The sequence below is a fragment of the Halyomorpha halys genome, unplaced genomic scaffold, assembly GCF_000696795.3.
Source record: "Halyomorpha halys isolate HHAL.00 unplaced genomic scaffold, Hhal_1.1 Scaffold1464.1, whole genome shotgun sequence".
Taxonomy (NCBI): Eukaryota; Metazoa; Arthropoda; class Insecta; order Hemiptera; family Pentatomidae; genus Halyomorpha; species Halyomorpha halys.
In genome coordinates this window covers 227,659-244,609 of record NW_027111616.1, presented here as the reverse complement: position 1 = coordinate 244,609, position 16,951 = coordinate 227,659, and the positions used below count along the sequence as shown (strand labels likewise).

The 16,951-nt window shown below is 30.6% G+C and overlaps 1 protein-coding gene across 1 annotated transcript in view; it reads right to left on the bottom strand.

The window, feature by feature from the left end:
* Positions 1 to 16,951, bottom strand: part of crb (crumbs) — a 246,075-nt gene that overhangs the window by 50,601 nt on the left and 178,523 nt on the right. The window contains exons 2-5 of the mRNA XM_067049706.1: positions 7,785 to 7,971; positions 5,000 to 5,183; positions 4,652 to 4,841; positions 818 to 943 (exon numbers count right to left, since the gene is read on the bottom strand). Of these exons, the coding sequence (XP_066905807.1) occupies positions 818 to 943; positions 4,652 to 4,841; positions 5,000 to 5,183; positions 7,785 to 7,971 (687 nt within the window). The remainder of the gene's footprint in view (positions 1 to 817; positions 944 to 4,651; positions 4,842 to 4,999; positions 5,184 to 7,784; positions 7,972 to 16,951) is intronic.

Sequence of the window (16,951 nt, the reverse complement as noted above, 5' to 3'; positions counted from 1 at the left end):
ATATGTTTTCTAACTTTATCTCTGTTTTGATTCCCATTTAAGTCTTTTTTTTTCTTGTTAAAATGTGATATCAATTATTTAAATAGTCCAAAAGCTATCCATGTTACCCAGAATATTTTAAAATGGAAATACAAATTCACTGCCCGAAGCTTCTCTTGTTTTGAAGTTTGAATTATAAATAGAATTGGCCATATTTAATTTATATTAGTATTTTGTATGCTTAATATTAATTTTTTTTTTTCCTTTTCCACTTTAGGAGATATTTAAATGCAAAATAAATGGAAGGACTGTGCACCACAAAACTGATTTATGTAATGCTGTTTTAATAAATATCAATTTTAGGTCTGTTCCAACAACCAATTTTGACTATCAAGAACTATACAGAGCACACACAAAACGGGTTTTGTTAAGGAAAAACCTGTAGTGCACATGCTCCATACAGTTCTTGGCAGTCAAAAGTGGTCATTGGAATAGACCTAATATTAAATGTTTAAGTGACTGATTTTCAAATTATATTTTTAAAGTTTTTTTATAAACATGTTTCAGATTCCTTTGCTTGTCATCTATCATTAACATTTTTTCTTATTAATTAATACTGACAGTTAACTGGGATTTTTTCTTATTTAAAGTAACCAGCAAGCAAAACGAGGAATTTAACATACAATCTTTAGCAAGTTTAGGCCAAAAAAAAAAAGAAACAGATGCCTGAATATTTTTCAGAAAAATTAAAATTGAAAATAACTATTACCTAATGGCAAAACTCCATAACACTGAAGAGATTAACAATGATATATTTTAAATGTATTTAAACGCTCACCATTGTCTATCTGACAGTTGGATCCAGAGTAGCGGGGTGTGCACTGACAATAGTAGCGATCTGGAAGGCGGATGCAGCGACCGTGCCACATGCAGGGCTCATTTGCGCAATGATCCACCACTTCACCTTCAACATGCACCACCACAATCTACCACTTGTATTTTCTGTCTATTTTTTTTTTTTTTTTCTCTTCCTTTTATATTATTAGTTCAATAAATGAACAACATACCTCTTCTTATCAAAAAAAAAGTGTTAACTCTATTAGAATCCATACACATGAAAGAACCAACTAACTTTTCATGGTACTTTGGGTTAGAACAGGAAAATTAATAAGTGTTTCAAGATCGCAATAAACTATAATAAGACAAATACCAAGTGCATTATAATTAATACATCTAATTATAGCTGCACAATAAATGAATCACAATCATAAGCAATACAATTAATTCAGCAGTAACAATAACGTGTCTAAATAATTTAATCAATTCTTTAAAAGCAGAAAATAAGGAATATTTGAAAAAGAAAAAGGAGCATAATTAATTATTTTTTATATTATAATGAAACACAATGTTATAAACCTTCTTAAAACCAACTAACAAATTAATCTTATCAATCTTAAAGTTGACAAAAAATAACTTATAATTCTCTATTTAATAAAATATTTTGGTTATTCTTAAAAAACATAAAATTTCATTCTTTTTATCTCTCCATAACCCCCATCTGCACCCACTTCACTCAAATGTATTTTTTCTCTTTTGTTGCTATATTATTTTTTTATTATTATTATTATCTTTACTTTTATTACAATTGCAGCTTCCGAACTGAGGTGGGAGACTTATGATGGTCCAACCATCTACAGATATAAATTTTGTCAAACATTTCAAAATTTTCATACGAACCTTGATGTATACAAGAGAGCCTCTGTTTGCACATCAAGCGGCAATTCTAATCCATCTATACCTGCCACTGTTGACTTCGGAATCAGTCTATTAAAATTATTATTGGCATTAGCACTAAGCATTCCAGATCGTACACATCTGCTATAGTCTGAATGACAATTCCTGATATTTTATTATTATTATCTCTAATTATCCTTGGCTGTTAAAGTTTAAGTTTCAGATTCGTAAATAAGGACTGACCTAATAAGGGTTTTGTAAATTTTGCACTTCGCCCATTGAGAGATCAAGGCCTTACTGGTATGCTTTATGTGTATGTTTCATTACGACCTTCATTACCTCCAGCCATTATCGCCATGATTAATTAATGTTCTATATACCTCGTTGATTTTTGGTTCCATGTGGCACTAATTAATGCTAAACCACAGGATTATCATAGACCAAATACTTCAATGGAAATACCACAAGCAAGTCATAATCAAATACACCACTATCACTCAATCCCTCAATTAGTTACACATTTCCTTTCTCAACATTTCCTTGTCTTCCTTCATTTTGGTGACTAAATAGAGTATATGTGGTTTCTTTCATTAAATCTACCACATAAGAGCTGAAAAAGACATTTCATTCTTTGTCTCAACAATATTTCCCCTAAAATTCTTTTACCTACTAACTCCTTTCCTATTATGAAGAATCAGCCACAAAATAATAAAAGAGCTCTTTTAACACTGAATCTTTCAACTCGATCAAATTCCCTCCTCACTTTTTGGCAGATCTTTACATTTTCAAATCATTTTCTTCCATCACCTTTTCAATTATATGATAACCTTACAGAAAGAAGTCAACAATATAACTTATATTTATCAGTTTCTTAACTTTTTTAACATGTCATGGACTACTTTTTGTGTTGAGATTTTGTACAAATATATTATTTTTCTTTACGATTCAATAAATTCAAACTACGTTCAAAAGCTATAGCTTTTTCTATCCTCTTTTTGTTCTGGTTTTTCATACTGCCATACTTCTGTTTATTATTCATTACTTTTAGCAAAAGTTCTATGATAAGTGTTATTTTCTTATCCCTTCACATTTAACAATTTAACAAATTTGCACTTGAAGACTTCATTGATGTATTACATACTAATTTTTAGTAGATATAGTATGATTAGAGGAATGCTTGGCTCCATAAGATGTACATGAAATACTCTTTTTTTATAATAAAAATTATGACTAATGTTAAATACATAAATTTTAAAAAAGGCTTAAAGATTGAGAAGTATTACCTCTAAATTTTTTAAAGAAAAATATACTAACCCAATTAATATGTATATAATCAATACAATACATATTATACAGTGAAAGGTGCAGATATTGGAAAAGTACCATGCTTAGTTGTGTTGGTGCTCAGTGCGTATGTGCTTTTATGTCTATAGTAATTATTGTGCTTTAGAGTAATGCATTTAATTTAATACTAAAACAATAACTATTTCTGTTCAATAATAGGAAGAAAATCTATTATAAATAATCATCATGATAAAATTAATAATTTAAATAAATAAAAAAAATACAAAAAAAAACCTTTGTTCAGTATAACTTGAGACTTGACAGGGAAAGAGTGATTATCAAAACACCAAAGATATCAATAAACATATATATATGTATATATAGTTGACTGTAAAAATTGATATATAAGAAGATGGTCTGGGTTGCGGTCAAAAGAGAAACAGGGGGCTGCAATCAGTTGAACAGCCCTGATGAAGCCCTGCAAAGTGGGGCAAAACTTTGGAAAATAAATAGTTGTAAACTATTTTTGTTTCTCTTTTGACCGCAACCCTGACCATCTTCTTATATACCAATAAACATATAGGTTTCATTCTTTTATCTTAATGATTCCTCATTTCAATTCACAAGTTAAACCGAACTCACTAGAACTCTCACAGAAAAATGGACCATAAACTTCAGTAAACATAAATGCTCATTAATGAAACAGAAATTTAATGGATTTATAATTTTGAACTTTTTTTTTTGCATAAATGCATCCAAATTTGCAAAAGGAAACAGTGAACACTTTTGTTTGTTGTATTTTATACATTCTTATCGGTAGGCCTTATATTACCTCGGAAACATTTATTAAAAACGAGTGGAGAAGTCTTTGATAAAAAAATTAGTTAAATCGAGCAATATTGGAAGATTGGTTAAAATTAGAAAATGGCATGAAGAAGATGGTAAGAAAGTTGTATGAGTGTATGTACCAATTTTTCAGAATTAAAACCTAAGGCATGTCACCTGACTATGATGTTCAAAAGTCGACATCACCATTCTCAAATTTTTTTCTTAGGTGTGGTATGATAATTTCAAAAAACTTTTTTAATGATAGTTATATACTAATAAGATAAAAAAAAACACCCTTTTTACTGCAGGAGATACTCTTCTTATCTTCCCTTTAAAACATTCCCTTATAGTGACTATTGGTCAATTTACAACACGTCACAATCTCTCAGGGAGATTCGAACACCAAAAATAATATAATAGAAGTCTTCCCAGTGTATCCGCCCCTTATGACCAGAATTAGGCCCCTTCCCACCCAAATGGTACCCTTCCTTACTATCTCACCTTTGAAAAATTTATTAAAAAGGGTAATAGGAGAATTCACAAGGAGACAAAATACAACTTCACAAAAATGTTGGTTGGTTTGTTTATTGGATACGCAGGTTCAATTAAAATTTTTGGACTGGAGATCTAAATAGACTTTAAGTTTTAATTGTGATTTTGAAAAAATAAATAAAAATAATACTTACACAACAACACAATAACAAATGAATGGAATCATGTATTTATAAGTTCAAATGAAGGGAAAATGGATTTTTTAAAAAAATAGACTTATATGAATAACATTTATAAAAGAAAATTGTATAAATAAAAATAATCAAAATCTTACAAGCTTTGTTGGGTAGCGGGCAAGGACCCCAATCGACGTGCTGATGTTGCATTTGGCTAGCATTAAAAACTATGCTTGGCCCTTCCAGAATACATCCAACAAAACCTTTTCCAACAACCAAGACATCATTGCCAGTTGTCAGATCGGGATCAGATAAAATTTCTGAGTTGTAAGTAGAATTAGCAATAACCTGAAAGTAGATGAAGTTTATTACTAAATAAGCAAATAGAAAAAGTAATAATTAAAAAAAACGAATTAACATATTAAAAAAAAATCCAAGAATAATTTTAATTGATCAATATAAAATAAAAACCATCAAGTAAACATAATCAAACACAAAATTATTACCTGCATATGACCTGAGGTAGATATCGTAAGATTTCCCATCCTGTACAGGATATTTACAGTATGCCACTCATTATCTAGTAAGTTAGCGGATATTCGAGATTCGTATTTATGATTTCTTATATTAACAGTAAAAACCAGTCCTTCTGGTTTAACATCTAAAGTGATTGAGGAATAAAGAGACGGCCTGAAACAACACAAAATTCAATGTAATATAATTTAAAAGGATGAATTTAAACCAAAGTTTGGGGGGAAAAAATACATATAAAATTTATTTTAGGTGCAGGTATTTTTTTTAAAAATTATATTAAAATTAGCAAGATTATTTCACCAATTTTAATTTACAAACAAACTTTCAATATTTTGGGTCACATGCCATCTAGTTCTTAACTATATTAAAGTCAAAAACAATACAATTAATGGAGTAAATCATAATCAAACTTAAGCAACTTCCAAATTTTTTATTAGTATCTACATCAAATGTTTAATATTTTGTTGTTTAATATAATCCTCTTGCCATGTTATTAAAAAAAACAACTTTTAGGATAATAGTTTTCTAGATAATTTCCATGAATTCTAGGCTACAAGTTTCATATAATCACATTTAACATGGTAAAATGTAAACTATAAATAAAAAATTGTAAGATTCAAACTAGTAAAACACAAAAAATTTCTGAAAGTGTTTTTGTTCAAAATTTAAATTTTTTGCCATAAAAAACTAGTAAATAAAACATATACTCCTCTACCTTCCCTAACAGCAACGCTAATGAAATAAAGTTGACCTTTATGAGGAATTCTTAAATTGCTACTTGAATTGTTGATTAAGAATTTCAAATTTTGGAATTTGCATTTTTCTCCAGAGGTCCTTATCAGTCTAATAATTTCGACCGGTGGTGACTTGAAAATGGACCGGGAAAAAAATCCATTAAAAACAAAATTGTAGATAATTTACTCTTGTTTATAAAGCAATGCGTGGTTTTCAAGTTATGAGTAAAAAAAAAAAAAATAAAAAACAATATTTTTTTACACTTCTAAAAAAAATTCGTGGTGGTAAAGTTGAAATTCGTAATGAGCACACCAAAAAAACATAAATAAACAATTTTTCAAAACTTTCCCAAAATATTCCACAAAAATCTCTTTCAGGTTCCATTTTTGACTAGACGCCATTGTACTAAGAGTGGATTCTCTTAAGCGATGTCCGAGGCAAAAACATAATAGGGAATGAGCTCAACCTTAATTTAGTACAGGTTGGTGCCTATTTTTAAATGCATAGTTTTCATGTTATAGGAGAAACGTTTACAAAAGTTAAATTTTATTCCTTCTTTTAAATTTCTTACTACAACCCTATCTTTTAACCTTCTTCCTTCTAACAAAATTGAAGTGACAAAGCTAAAATTTGAGTTGAGGTGCAAGAAATCAAAACTTTTTAGGTAAATCCGTTTTTTGACACCACTGTCTGGTTTATATATAGTATGTAAGTAGCCTTATTACAGTCATGTAGATTCGTCTATTGTAATAGATTGGAAGTTTAAACTGTTTGCCTAGTAAGTGTTGTAATTGTCAGAATCGACGTGCAGTTTCCTGTCTCTTCAGTCTTGTGTTTTCCAGAATTCCAAGTTAGTCGTTTGCCCAGATGTAGTCCAAGGAAGCGGATCAGTTCGACAGGGGTAAGAGTAACATTATTAAAGGGTGCTGTAGGATAATAGGTGGGTTTATGACGAAGGGTAAAGGTGATTTGATGGGATTTATTTTAAACGTCAAATTTTACACCATTCTTCGAGGATTGAAGATTTTGGAATGCAATTAAAGGATTATTATTAATTGTGGGCACACATGTGTTATCGGCATACGTGTAGAGGATAGTGTTAGAATTAGTTGGGGTGTCAGCTGTATAGACTGTGTAGAGGATGGGATTGAGGATACTACATTGAGGAACATCAGTGGACTGAGAGAGGAAGGATGAATAGAAATCATTGTGGTTTACTTGGAATAATCTATCAGTAAGAAAGGAACGGATGAAGAGAAAGTATGTAGAAGTTAGGAATTTACGGAGTTTGTAAAGCAGTCCCGGGTGCCAGACTCGATCAAAAGCAAAAAAAAAAAAGCCCCTTAGTGATAAACTGCTCTATCTATCTTGAAGCAATCGTGCCTCTCAGTTCCCTCTTATTTCGTTTTAATTTATGGATCACGGGAGTAAGGGTGTCCACTGGGCCCTCCATGGAATAGAGATACCTTTGGTCTAGGCTACTACTGAAAGGAATATTCCTTTCTCACCGTATAAAGAGTGCCGCAATTTGCACCTGAACACACCAACATAATTGCTAGAACTAGTAACTTTGTAGCAAAAATAACCAAAATTAGTCACTGCTTGGTCTAGTAGAAATGCTAACGATTATTAGAGCTAGGGAGTTCAATGAATCGCGAAGCCTGGAGTAAGATGACACTGCAGCAGACGCCCCGACGTCTTAGCAAGGCTTCGGTCATCAGCACCCTAGGAATTGTATGAAGATGCATTTTGGCGACATAATATCCCCAAAAAAGGCAATTTGATCACAATGGTCATTATCAGGTATAATGTGCTCGTCAAAATTTTCTTTTTATATTCTACTTTCATTACCCGTTGGAACTTGATATAACATCAACAAGTTTTTTTCCCAATTTATTTCTCTGCCCCATTGATCGAAAAAAAAAACTAAGGAGTCGGCAAACATTGCATAATATCCATACTAAGAGGATTACAGTACCTTCTACCTCCTAGATAGGGATTACAAATTAGATTAAGAGTTACCTCTGAGAGAAGAGGAGGCCACCCTTACAAGTGCGGAAACTAAGGCCGATGTGCTTGTTCAGCATGAGGGGGGAAATGATGTTGACGTAAGAGCTTCCGTTGAAGTAGCCCTCCCGGGGGTGCGGCTGTCCGGAGCACATCTCCACCAGCAGCAGGGCCGTCGTCAGCCATGTCCAAGTCAGGGTATCTGCAACAGGCAACAACCATAAACATTAATAACAGAGAACATGAAGGAAAACTATATTTAAAAATATAATAGTTCTAAGATACGATATAAGGTCATTATATTAATATTTCAAATAATGCATTGCGACTCTCAAATCACAATAAATACAGAGCCAGTCAATGCTAAACAATAACCCATTCAGGCATAATGAAAAACATCAGAATATCTTCAACTGTTAAAATCGCTCTTTATCATTTTCTTTTTCGAAAAGTATAAAAATTATTTTATTGTTAGTATTTTGGATAAAATAGAGGTTTCATCATAAAGTGTATATATATGATATGTATCGAATTAATATAAAGAGTTTATTTGGTTTAATACAATAGATTTTAAAAAGTGGCGAAGACATAAAACTGTAATATTCTTGTATTAATATAATATTTTCTTCACTTCGAAACCTATTCGACTACATATGAGAAGCATTTGGTTCAGTAATGTTTCTATACAAGGATGTAATGTGGTCAGCATCCACGTACAACCTCATTCTTTTTTTCACAACCTAATAATGTGTTACACAGAGGCGGTGTCTCTCATGGTGACAGAATAGAAAAAAATATTTCTGTGACACCTGAATAAGGGGAAACACACCAGTTCGAACAAGCTAACTGTCAAGATATTGATACCACCAAGTACACAACATAACGACTTTTTTATAAACCTTACAGAAAAACGTCGAACTAATTTTCCAGCACAGATAATATACTTTCGAGTTTGAAATCCTCCTTCAGTGTATATTGCTTATAATTTATGTCATTGTATACAACATACAAGACTAAATAAGAGACCAAAAAAAGAAAATTACAGAGACATCTGTCAGACAATAGAACAAAACAGAACCGTAGCCAAAGAAGAGCCAATATGGCGGTAACGACATATGCTCATCTTTGGTAGCATTCTTCCTAACCGCATCATCTCCATCAATGCAACTGCCTTGAGGAGACACGATCTCAATACAACGGGTTCGTATTGGATTAAATAAATGAAATCGATCCATTCAAAACAACACAAAGATATCTCCCTACAGAGTGTAAATATCGATTGGTTCCAGAAACAATTTCCTTGGTCGTAACATATCTTCCCAAAGCCCTCTCCTTCTCAATAAGAAACAAAAAACATTTACAGTTATTTAATTTATGCACATCACAGATTTCCCCTTTACGCGTGGACATAGCCTTAGCAGCTAAAAAGAAAACAGTAATTATAAAATGAGGTGAAGATAGTTGACCGTAGATATAGAGGAGAAGATGGTCGCGTGGTGTGCAGTCAGCAGAAAAAAACACAAATAAACAGATGAATTATTTATTTGTGCCGACGTTTCCACCTGATTTTCAGGTCTTCATCAGGGCTATAAAAACAAAAGGACAACAACCATCAGTCAGAGAAAAAAAAAAATAATAAACCAAAAAATTTGGAAATATATATAACAATGACATGAAAATATAAACTAGTTGATTAATAACTATGTACTAGTAGATTGATAATGATGCGTTATCAATTTACTATTGTCTTTGTCCATAGTTATTAATCAACTAGTTTATATTTTCATGTCATTGTTATGTATATTTCCAAATTTTTTAGTCTATTATTTATTTATTTATTATTTATTATTTATATTATTTATCTGATGGTTATTGTCTTTTTGTTTTATAGCCCTGATGAAGACCTGAAAATTAGGTTGAAACGTCGGCACAAATAAATAATTCGTTTTATTTGTGTTTTTTTCTACTGACCGCACCCCCGACCATCTTCTCTAATAATTATAACCCGAATAATTAGAGGAGTGGTAACAGAAGATTTAGTTAGAAAAATATAGTAGGGTTGACATGAGTGGTGAAGGTAACTAACTCATGTTAAGAGTGCCCTATTAAACTGGGGAGAGACATTAAATAATTTAAGTGATAGCAATTTATTACCAAAGTTTTGAAAATTAAGCTTAATATGTGCTTAAACTTTTTTTTTCCTTTTTAACTCCTTTATTTTATCATAATTATTTATTATTATGATTTACGTATTACTGTTTTAACTTGTTTATGTACGATTATTATTTTATTCTTAATCGTTACTAAATTTCTATTTATTTATAATTGCGTTCTTTACTATTTTCTTTTTTATGTAAGAATATCGAATGTTTAACAAATATTTGATAAATCTATAAATTTAAATAAAATTCGCATAATACATAGAGTGATAGGGTAATATGAGATACATGGAAGAGGAGTAGAAAAAATTAAAAATAGATGCCTAGAAAGAAAAAAATAATAAAAAAAAAAAACAGAAGAAAAAATATTGAAAAAAAAATTAATGAAGCATAGTTATAATGGGAGGGAGGAAGGGAAGAATATTATGATGTGTAATTATAATTGAAAAAAAAAATAGAAAAAAAAGTATGTACATAGCTGTTAATCACTTATTTTATTATAACTTTGGTAATTACTAATGCTAGTATTTATAGATCTTAGGACTGATTAATATGATTTTTATTTGTTGCAACCCACTGTATTTAGGCAGCATTGCTTGTTATTATTTAAACACTTCTCTCTATCTCTCCCTATCATTCTCTCTGAAAGAAAAAAAACAACCTTAAACTGCGTTTATGACCTAATAATTATTAGCGTTAGCAGTTGGTGATTTTTTTATCGTTCATAAAACTGTTATCAATGTCACAGGATTACCTACTTAAGTAAAGTAGCCTGTCTGGCAGTCATAAAAGTTCTATCGATGATCAGTATCCTTGGTCCGGCGAAGGACGAATGTGTGTCATCAATTTTTTCAAGTTATTTTCTTTACAAAACAAGAACTTCAAAAAATATGTAGTTAAAAACACCTTAAATTTAAAGATATCATCGATCGTTTGAAATCATATATATATTTAAATAAATATATAATAATATTATATAAATATATGAGCCATTTATTTTGAAAGAGGCCTAAGTCCATTTATACTTAATTGAGATATTTAAGGATCTGTGTTTCAATGCAATTAAAAATATACGTAGAGGATATATAATGCTTAAGTGTATCTAAAAGTGTTACGTTTATCGATCCTATTAAAATAATAACAATTATTAAGTGATTAATATGCGTTTTCTTACCAAGTATGGAGTTAGACGAATTTCAGAACTAACAACCAGGTTCGTTATAAAATTTTAAGGAGCCCAAGTCCATTGAACATAATTTAAAATGCTTCAAATTGGAAAAAAAAAACTCATTATATTTTACATATCTTTACAATACTTCAAAAACATAATTCATGTGATTCAAAACATTATTCTACTCATCAACATTTTGTAATTGTGAAAGAGGGATTTGAAGAAATCACAATGTCCCGGTGGTATATATCTTAATAGGTCAATGATGTTCTTGAATTTTACGGTTGTAATTTGATATTTTTATACAGTGGTGTCAATATAATATTTTTCAACATTTTAGGTCCACCCGACGTGGTAATAAATTCAGGACTTTAAAATTTTCATTCTCATTCATTGATGTCTTATAGAAAATTTAATATGGTTCATTTCTGACAAAACGCATCCAACATATTTTTAACCAGTTTATTGATTCTCCATTAGAATTTTTTATCTATTAAAAAATTTAATAGTATTTCGTTTTCTAAAAATTTTGTTAATACAAAATCTTCTTGTCTCATTTCATATACAATAATGTTATTACCTTTCCGACACTTTTTGATTATATGGTAATAATCTCGGGGAACTAACAGTAAATTATTGTCATTTCTACTACGCCAAAATCCCCATCATTTGGCAAAAACGAGTGTCCTATGATAATAATAAAAATTTGTGATCTATGATTTCCGCAATATTTTCAAATGTTTGGGCAATTTTTAGTTATATTAAACACATTTTAATTTAAGAATAAATGGACTTAGGTCACTCTTAAATAAACGGCTGAATTATTGAACTAACTCTGAAAATTTATGTGTCCAGAATTATCACATTACATAACCTCTAATGCTTTATTGATGGATAAATTGAAGTTGTACATGTAAATACGGGCAACCGGAAATAATTGACAAATGGACTTAGGCCACTTTCAAAATAAACGGCTTATATAATAAATACAGCAAATCCATAACTAGCCTAATAAAAATCAACAATAAAAGTATGATGAGTAATAAAACAATATGGCAAAGAATAAAACACAATCAACGGAAATAAAACAGTTCGTGATAAAAAAAAATCTGATGAATAAGCTGAATTTGCCCGTGCAGTCCTACCGCAGAGCCGACTCCTAGACCGCAACCTTTTGATCGCCAAACCTCAAAGGGGCAATTACCATTATTATTGAATTTTTGTTTTGGGATATGAAACAAACGAAAATCCATTTTATTTTATTTATTCCTTCCTTTGTATTGAATTCCCAAATACTTACACGTTTCAGAAAACAACAGAGAATAAGAAAACTAGTTTCTGTTCAATCTTCAACGTCCCTGGAAAAAAATAAAATATTTTGCCTCGGGCCCAGCCCTGACGAAGCCCTGCAAAGGGAGCGAAACGTCGGATACTAAAAAATAGTTTTAAAGCAATTTTGTACCTTTCTTAGACTGCCACCCGGATAATATTCCTACAAAAAGTACTTTCTTTCTTTCTAAAACTCTTTACATAGTAGAACCCAAAGCTACATGAATCTTCACCAATAATTTCGTCATCGCTTCCTGATTCTACTTTTAACCGGAAAACAATACAGCTTTATTACTTTTAATAGTCATAATCTTAAAAAAAAATTTCAATTAATTATTAATAATTATAAAATGAACTGTTACAATCCCTGAAGGGCCAGAGGTTGAGTACTTTGCATGGGAGTACTGTTTTAGAACAACGGTTATACAAGGAGGTGACTCTTTCAAGATCACGGCTCAACCGCCAGACTTTTCCCCCAATTAAGAGTATCCATAATCCCATACTTTATGATGTTGGGAGGACTCCAGGGTTGACTCACGGCTACAGTACCAGAATAAATAATTCTCTGCCATAGCCGTATTCGAACCTGGATCCTTGGAGATAGTAGTGCAGTGGCTTGCCTCTGTGCCTACTAGCTCCCATTTTAATCATTAAACACTGAAATGTACAGAATTCAAATTAAGACAAATGAATATTAACATTACCAGCAATCGTTTTATAACTGATTGTTCTATATAACCGTAATAATAGGACTAACTCGTACAAGGTTAAAAGTAGAACTGTGTAAAAGTGAAATGGAGAAAGGTGTGTGTGTTTTCCCACATTCTAACCGTTCTTTCTAGCAGCTAGTCAGTCTGTTATTTCGATAATATAGAAAGGGCTCATGCACATTTATAGGGTACGATATCTTGGGTAGTAATATTGGAATTCAATGTCACTCTTAGTCGTTACGAAATTCGTAAAATAGCACAAAAATGAGTTGACAAAATATTACTCGTAGAAAATAATATCTATAATATAATTTTTAAAAATGAAAGATTTCCATAACAATTTACAGTATAAATTAAACATAATTACGTATCCAGTTGATTTAATCAGAAATAGATTAAAATTGAATACTATCTGAACCTGACCCTATATCGTGCAAATGTTGCACAAGCAAAATTTAAACAAAATTTACATAACCAGGAGTCCTGATATGACCTATCCAAGGTCATATCACTGGACCTATACCTGGTCCAGGACCTTCAACACTTATCAGTATCAAAGTTTAACCCAGCCTGCAATAATATATTTACAGTTAATATTGATATCCAAACCATATTCAACAATAGATATTCCTTTTTCAATACATAAAAACACTGGTTCAAGTACCACTTTCTATTCTTCACAACTACACTCATGAACCAAGCGAACATAATCTAACAACTACACGAATGCACTATATGCTATTTTAAGATGCCCGAAAACCTTTTTCTTATGTTAGTAAGCTGGCCGATTTACAAAGACTACCGACATCATTAACCATGCCTCACCCAGTACAACAGAACTCAGATCAATAAGTTAATAACATCTACTGATTTTTCTATACTAAGAAATATTCATTTCGATTTGGGTGGTGTCTTCTGCATTATAGCCTTCATAATGAACACATAATAAAGTTTTTTTTCGGCCAAGACTCCCATTAGAGTCCTATATTGCCTAACCATGGTTGGGGGTCTAAGTTCTTCATTTTGTGGGACCGCCACTCAATGAAAAAAGTCAACGTCCCAGGTCAGATTCGAACCGGCACCGCCAATAGACATCAAATTGGTCAGACTGTGCCTTTACCACTCAGCAACGGGCGGCCCACAAAATAAAGTTATATGTGTGTATTATTATTTTTATTATACATCCATGTGTATTATATTTTTTTTTCGTTTTTTAATCATGCAAGTTAATAATTTTTTTTTTTAGCTTATAACAAAATAGAGAAACCAAAGAAGGAGAAAACTATATTTTAAAATTGTTTATTATTATGTAATATAAAAGATTATTTTTATTTATTTATCTTCGCACTGTTTTACTTTCGTAACTCTAGTGAGAAATATTTTTTTATAAAACTTAAGCTTACTTATTTTATGTGTTTTTGTAAATCATTTACTACTATGTACTATGTTATATGTGTGTATTATTATTATTTAGGGGGCCACATAATAAAGTTATATGTATGTATTATTATTATTATTATTATACATCCATGTGTATTATAATTATTTGTTATTTTTTCCTTTTTATAAATTCAAGTTAATACTTTTTTTTAAACTTATAACAACCTAGGAAAACCAAAGAAGGAGAAAACTATATTTTAAATTTTTTTATTATTTTGTCATATAAAAGATTATTTTTATTTATGTATCTTCGCACTGTTTTACTTTCGTAACTCTTGTGAGGAATATTTGTATTTTTTAAAAAATAAATTAAGCTTAGTTTTTTTTATGGGTTTTTGTAAATAGTTTACTATGTAAAGTTGAGGTCAATTCTATTTGGATTGGGGCTATATCTAAAGACAAATAAATACATAATAATTATAATAATAATATTCAGTCTGATTATTTCTGTTTTAATTTCATATATTTATTTTTAGAGATTGGAGCTATACGATTTAAATTTTATACATTTTATTTTTGTTAACGGCCCAAGTTTTTTTTTTTTTTAGTGATCATTTCTTTTTGATTTCGTATGTATTTTTTTTCAGAGTTTGATTTTAGGTGAATAAAATATGAATCTATGTCCAGTAAACCTGAAATGTATGTTCAAAGCAAATTGGTCTAGTTTGTTGGTTTTTTGTTATAAAGGTACAACTGGTTTTTTTAATTCACCCTTCCTAATTAATCTACTCTTCAGAGGTTCCAAAATAGAATTTTCCTTAGTTCTTTTCAAAGTGAATTACATACATTACATTCGATAAGTAACAAGTAATTGTGTAAAGGTTTTAGGAAGTATTTGCTTTCTTGACAACCTACTAGAAAGGAATGATAGGAAATACTTCTCCCTTCCCCCTCCAAAAAGAAACAAACACCATTTTCCATTTCTTACTTACCCGGTTCTACTTCAAACCCTGTATGAGTTAGTTCTAGAGGTTATTACTGTTATCTATAAAACCCTTATGTATAATATGTACATTTAAGAATTTAAAAAGTATATATCGATTACGAATTGATCATCTTTGAGCACGGGACTGCCTTACCCGTACGTCAGGGGTTGATTCTTTTATTAAATAAGAGTGAACTAAAAAAGTGTCTGTCAAACCACAATAACCAGCTTGACGAAGCCCAATAATTTTCTGCCGAATGAAACAAGGAAGGATTCGAACCGCTTTCCCTCCTAGTTGAAAATTGAAGCAGAATATTTTAGCAATTCGTTTTCAGAGTTACATTTTGATCAATATTGATTTGTAATTCGAAAAAAGTTGTGAGTTGTAACATTTTAGCAATGCTAGCAAACCTCTAGGCAGTTCTTTATTAGAAGCAATACGTTAACACCGGTAATGTTTTCAATATGAATGGGCCATTATGTCCTAACAATGGGTTGATCGATTATGATTGACTTTTTATTTAATTGTTAGAATACGGTAATCACAATCAATTTTTTAAAAAATTAATTTATTTTTTATTTTTTATGAAACTGAACTACGAGTAAATGTTCCTCTTCATCTATGTCGTTCAAGATTTCCTTTCTACCTTTCTTCCCGTGTTTTCTGTTCCCTTTCTGTGTTATCTGCAATTGATTGAATTTTTATACTATATCAAATATTATGTTGACTAAAATTTCGCTAAATCGTCAACAATCCGGTTTTATTTGCTACTTTATGAGTAGAGACCATATTTTCGTGCAATAGCATTCGAATTCCGCCAAAACCCCGACAGGTATTCGAATCATGGAAAGTCTTTTCAATAACACTAAATTTATATTGCACAAAATTGCAAGTTTCGGGGTTTCTCTACTAAATTGCATGTTTTGAGTATTTTTGTACAAAATTGCACGTTTTACTCATTTAGGAAAAAATTCCATGATTTTTATTTTTCCATTAAATTTCTCATATTATGCATGTCAATATTTATTCATTATATTTTATTTTTTTCTAATTTAATTTATCGTTTAGAATTACCAAAAATTGAGGTAAGGCAAAGGATTGATTAAGATATAATTGAAGCTAATAAAAAAAAAAGTTAACACAAGAGACGAATGTTCTTGGAATAACAGGTTCTTAGGCTCTCAATAAATTTTTTTTTTTCAATATTTATTTATTGCTATTTACAACTGTACATTATAATACATTTAGTAAATCTGATTAAATTAAATTGGAGTGTTACAGGCGTGTAGAGAAACTACCCATTGGTAGCACTCTAATGACATTTTACATTAGCTGGTCTCGTGGCCATCTTCTTCGGAGGATTGTCTGGAATGGAAGAGGATGCAAGATTAGAAACTAGGGGGTTTGAGTGGTTAGAGAGTTTATAATGGAAGGAGTGATATCTGGT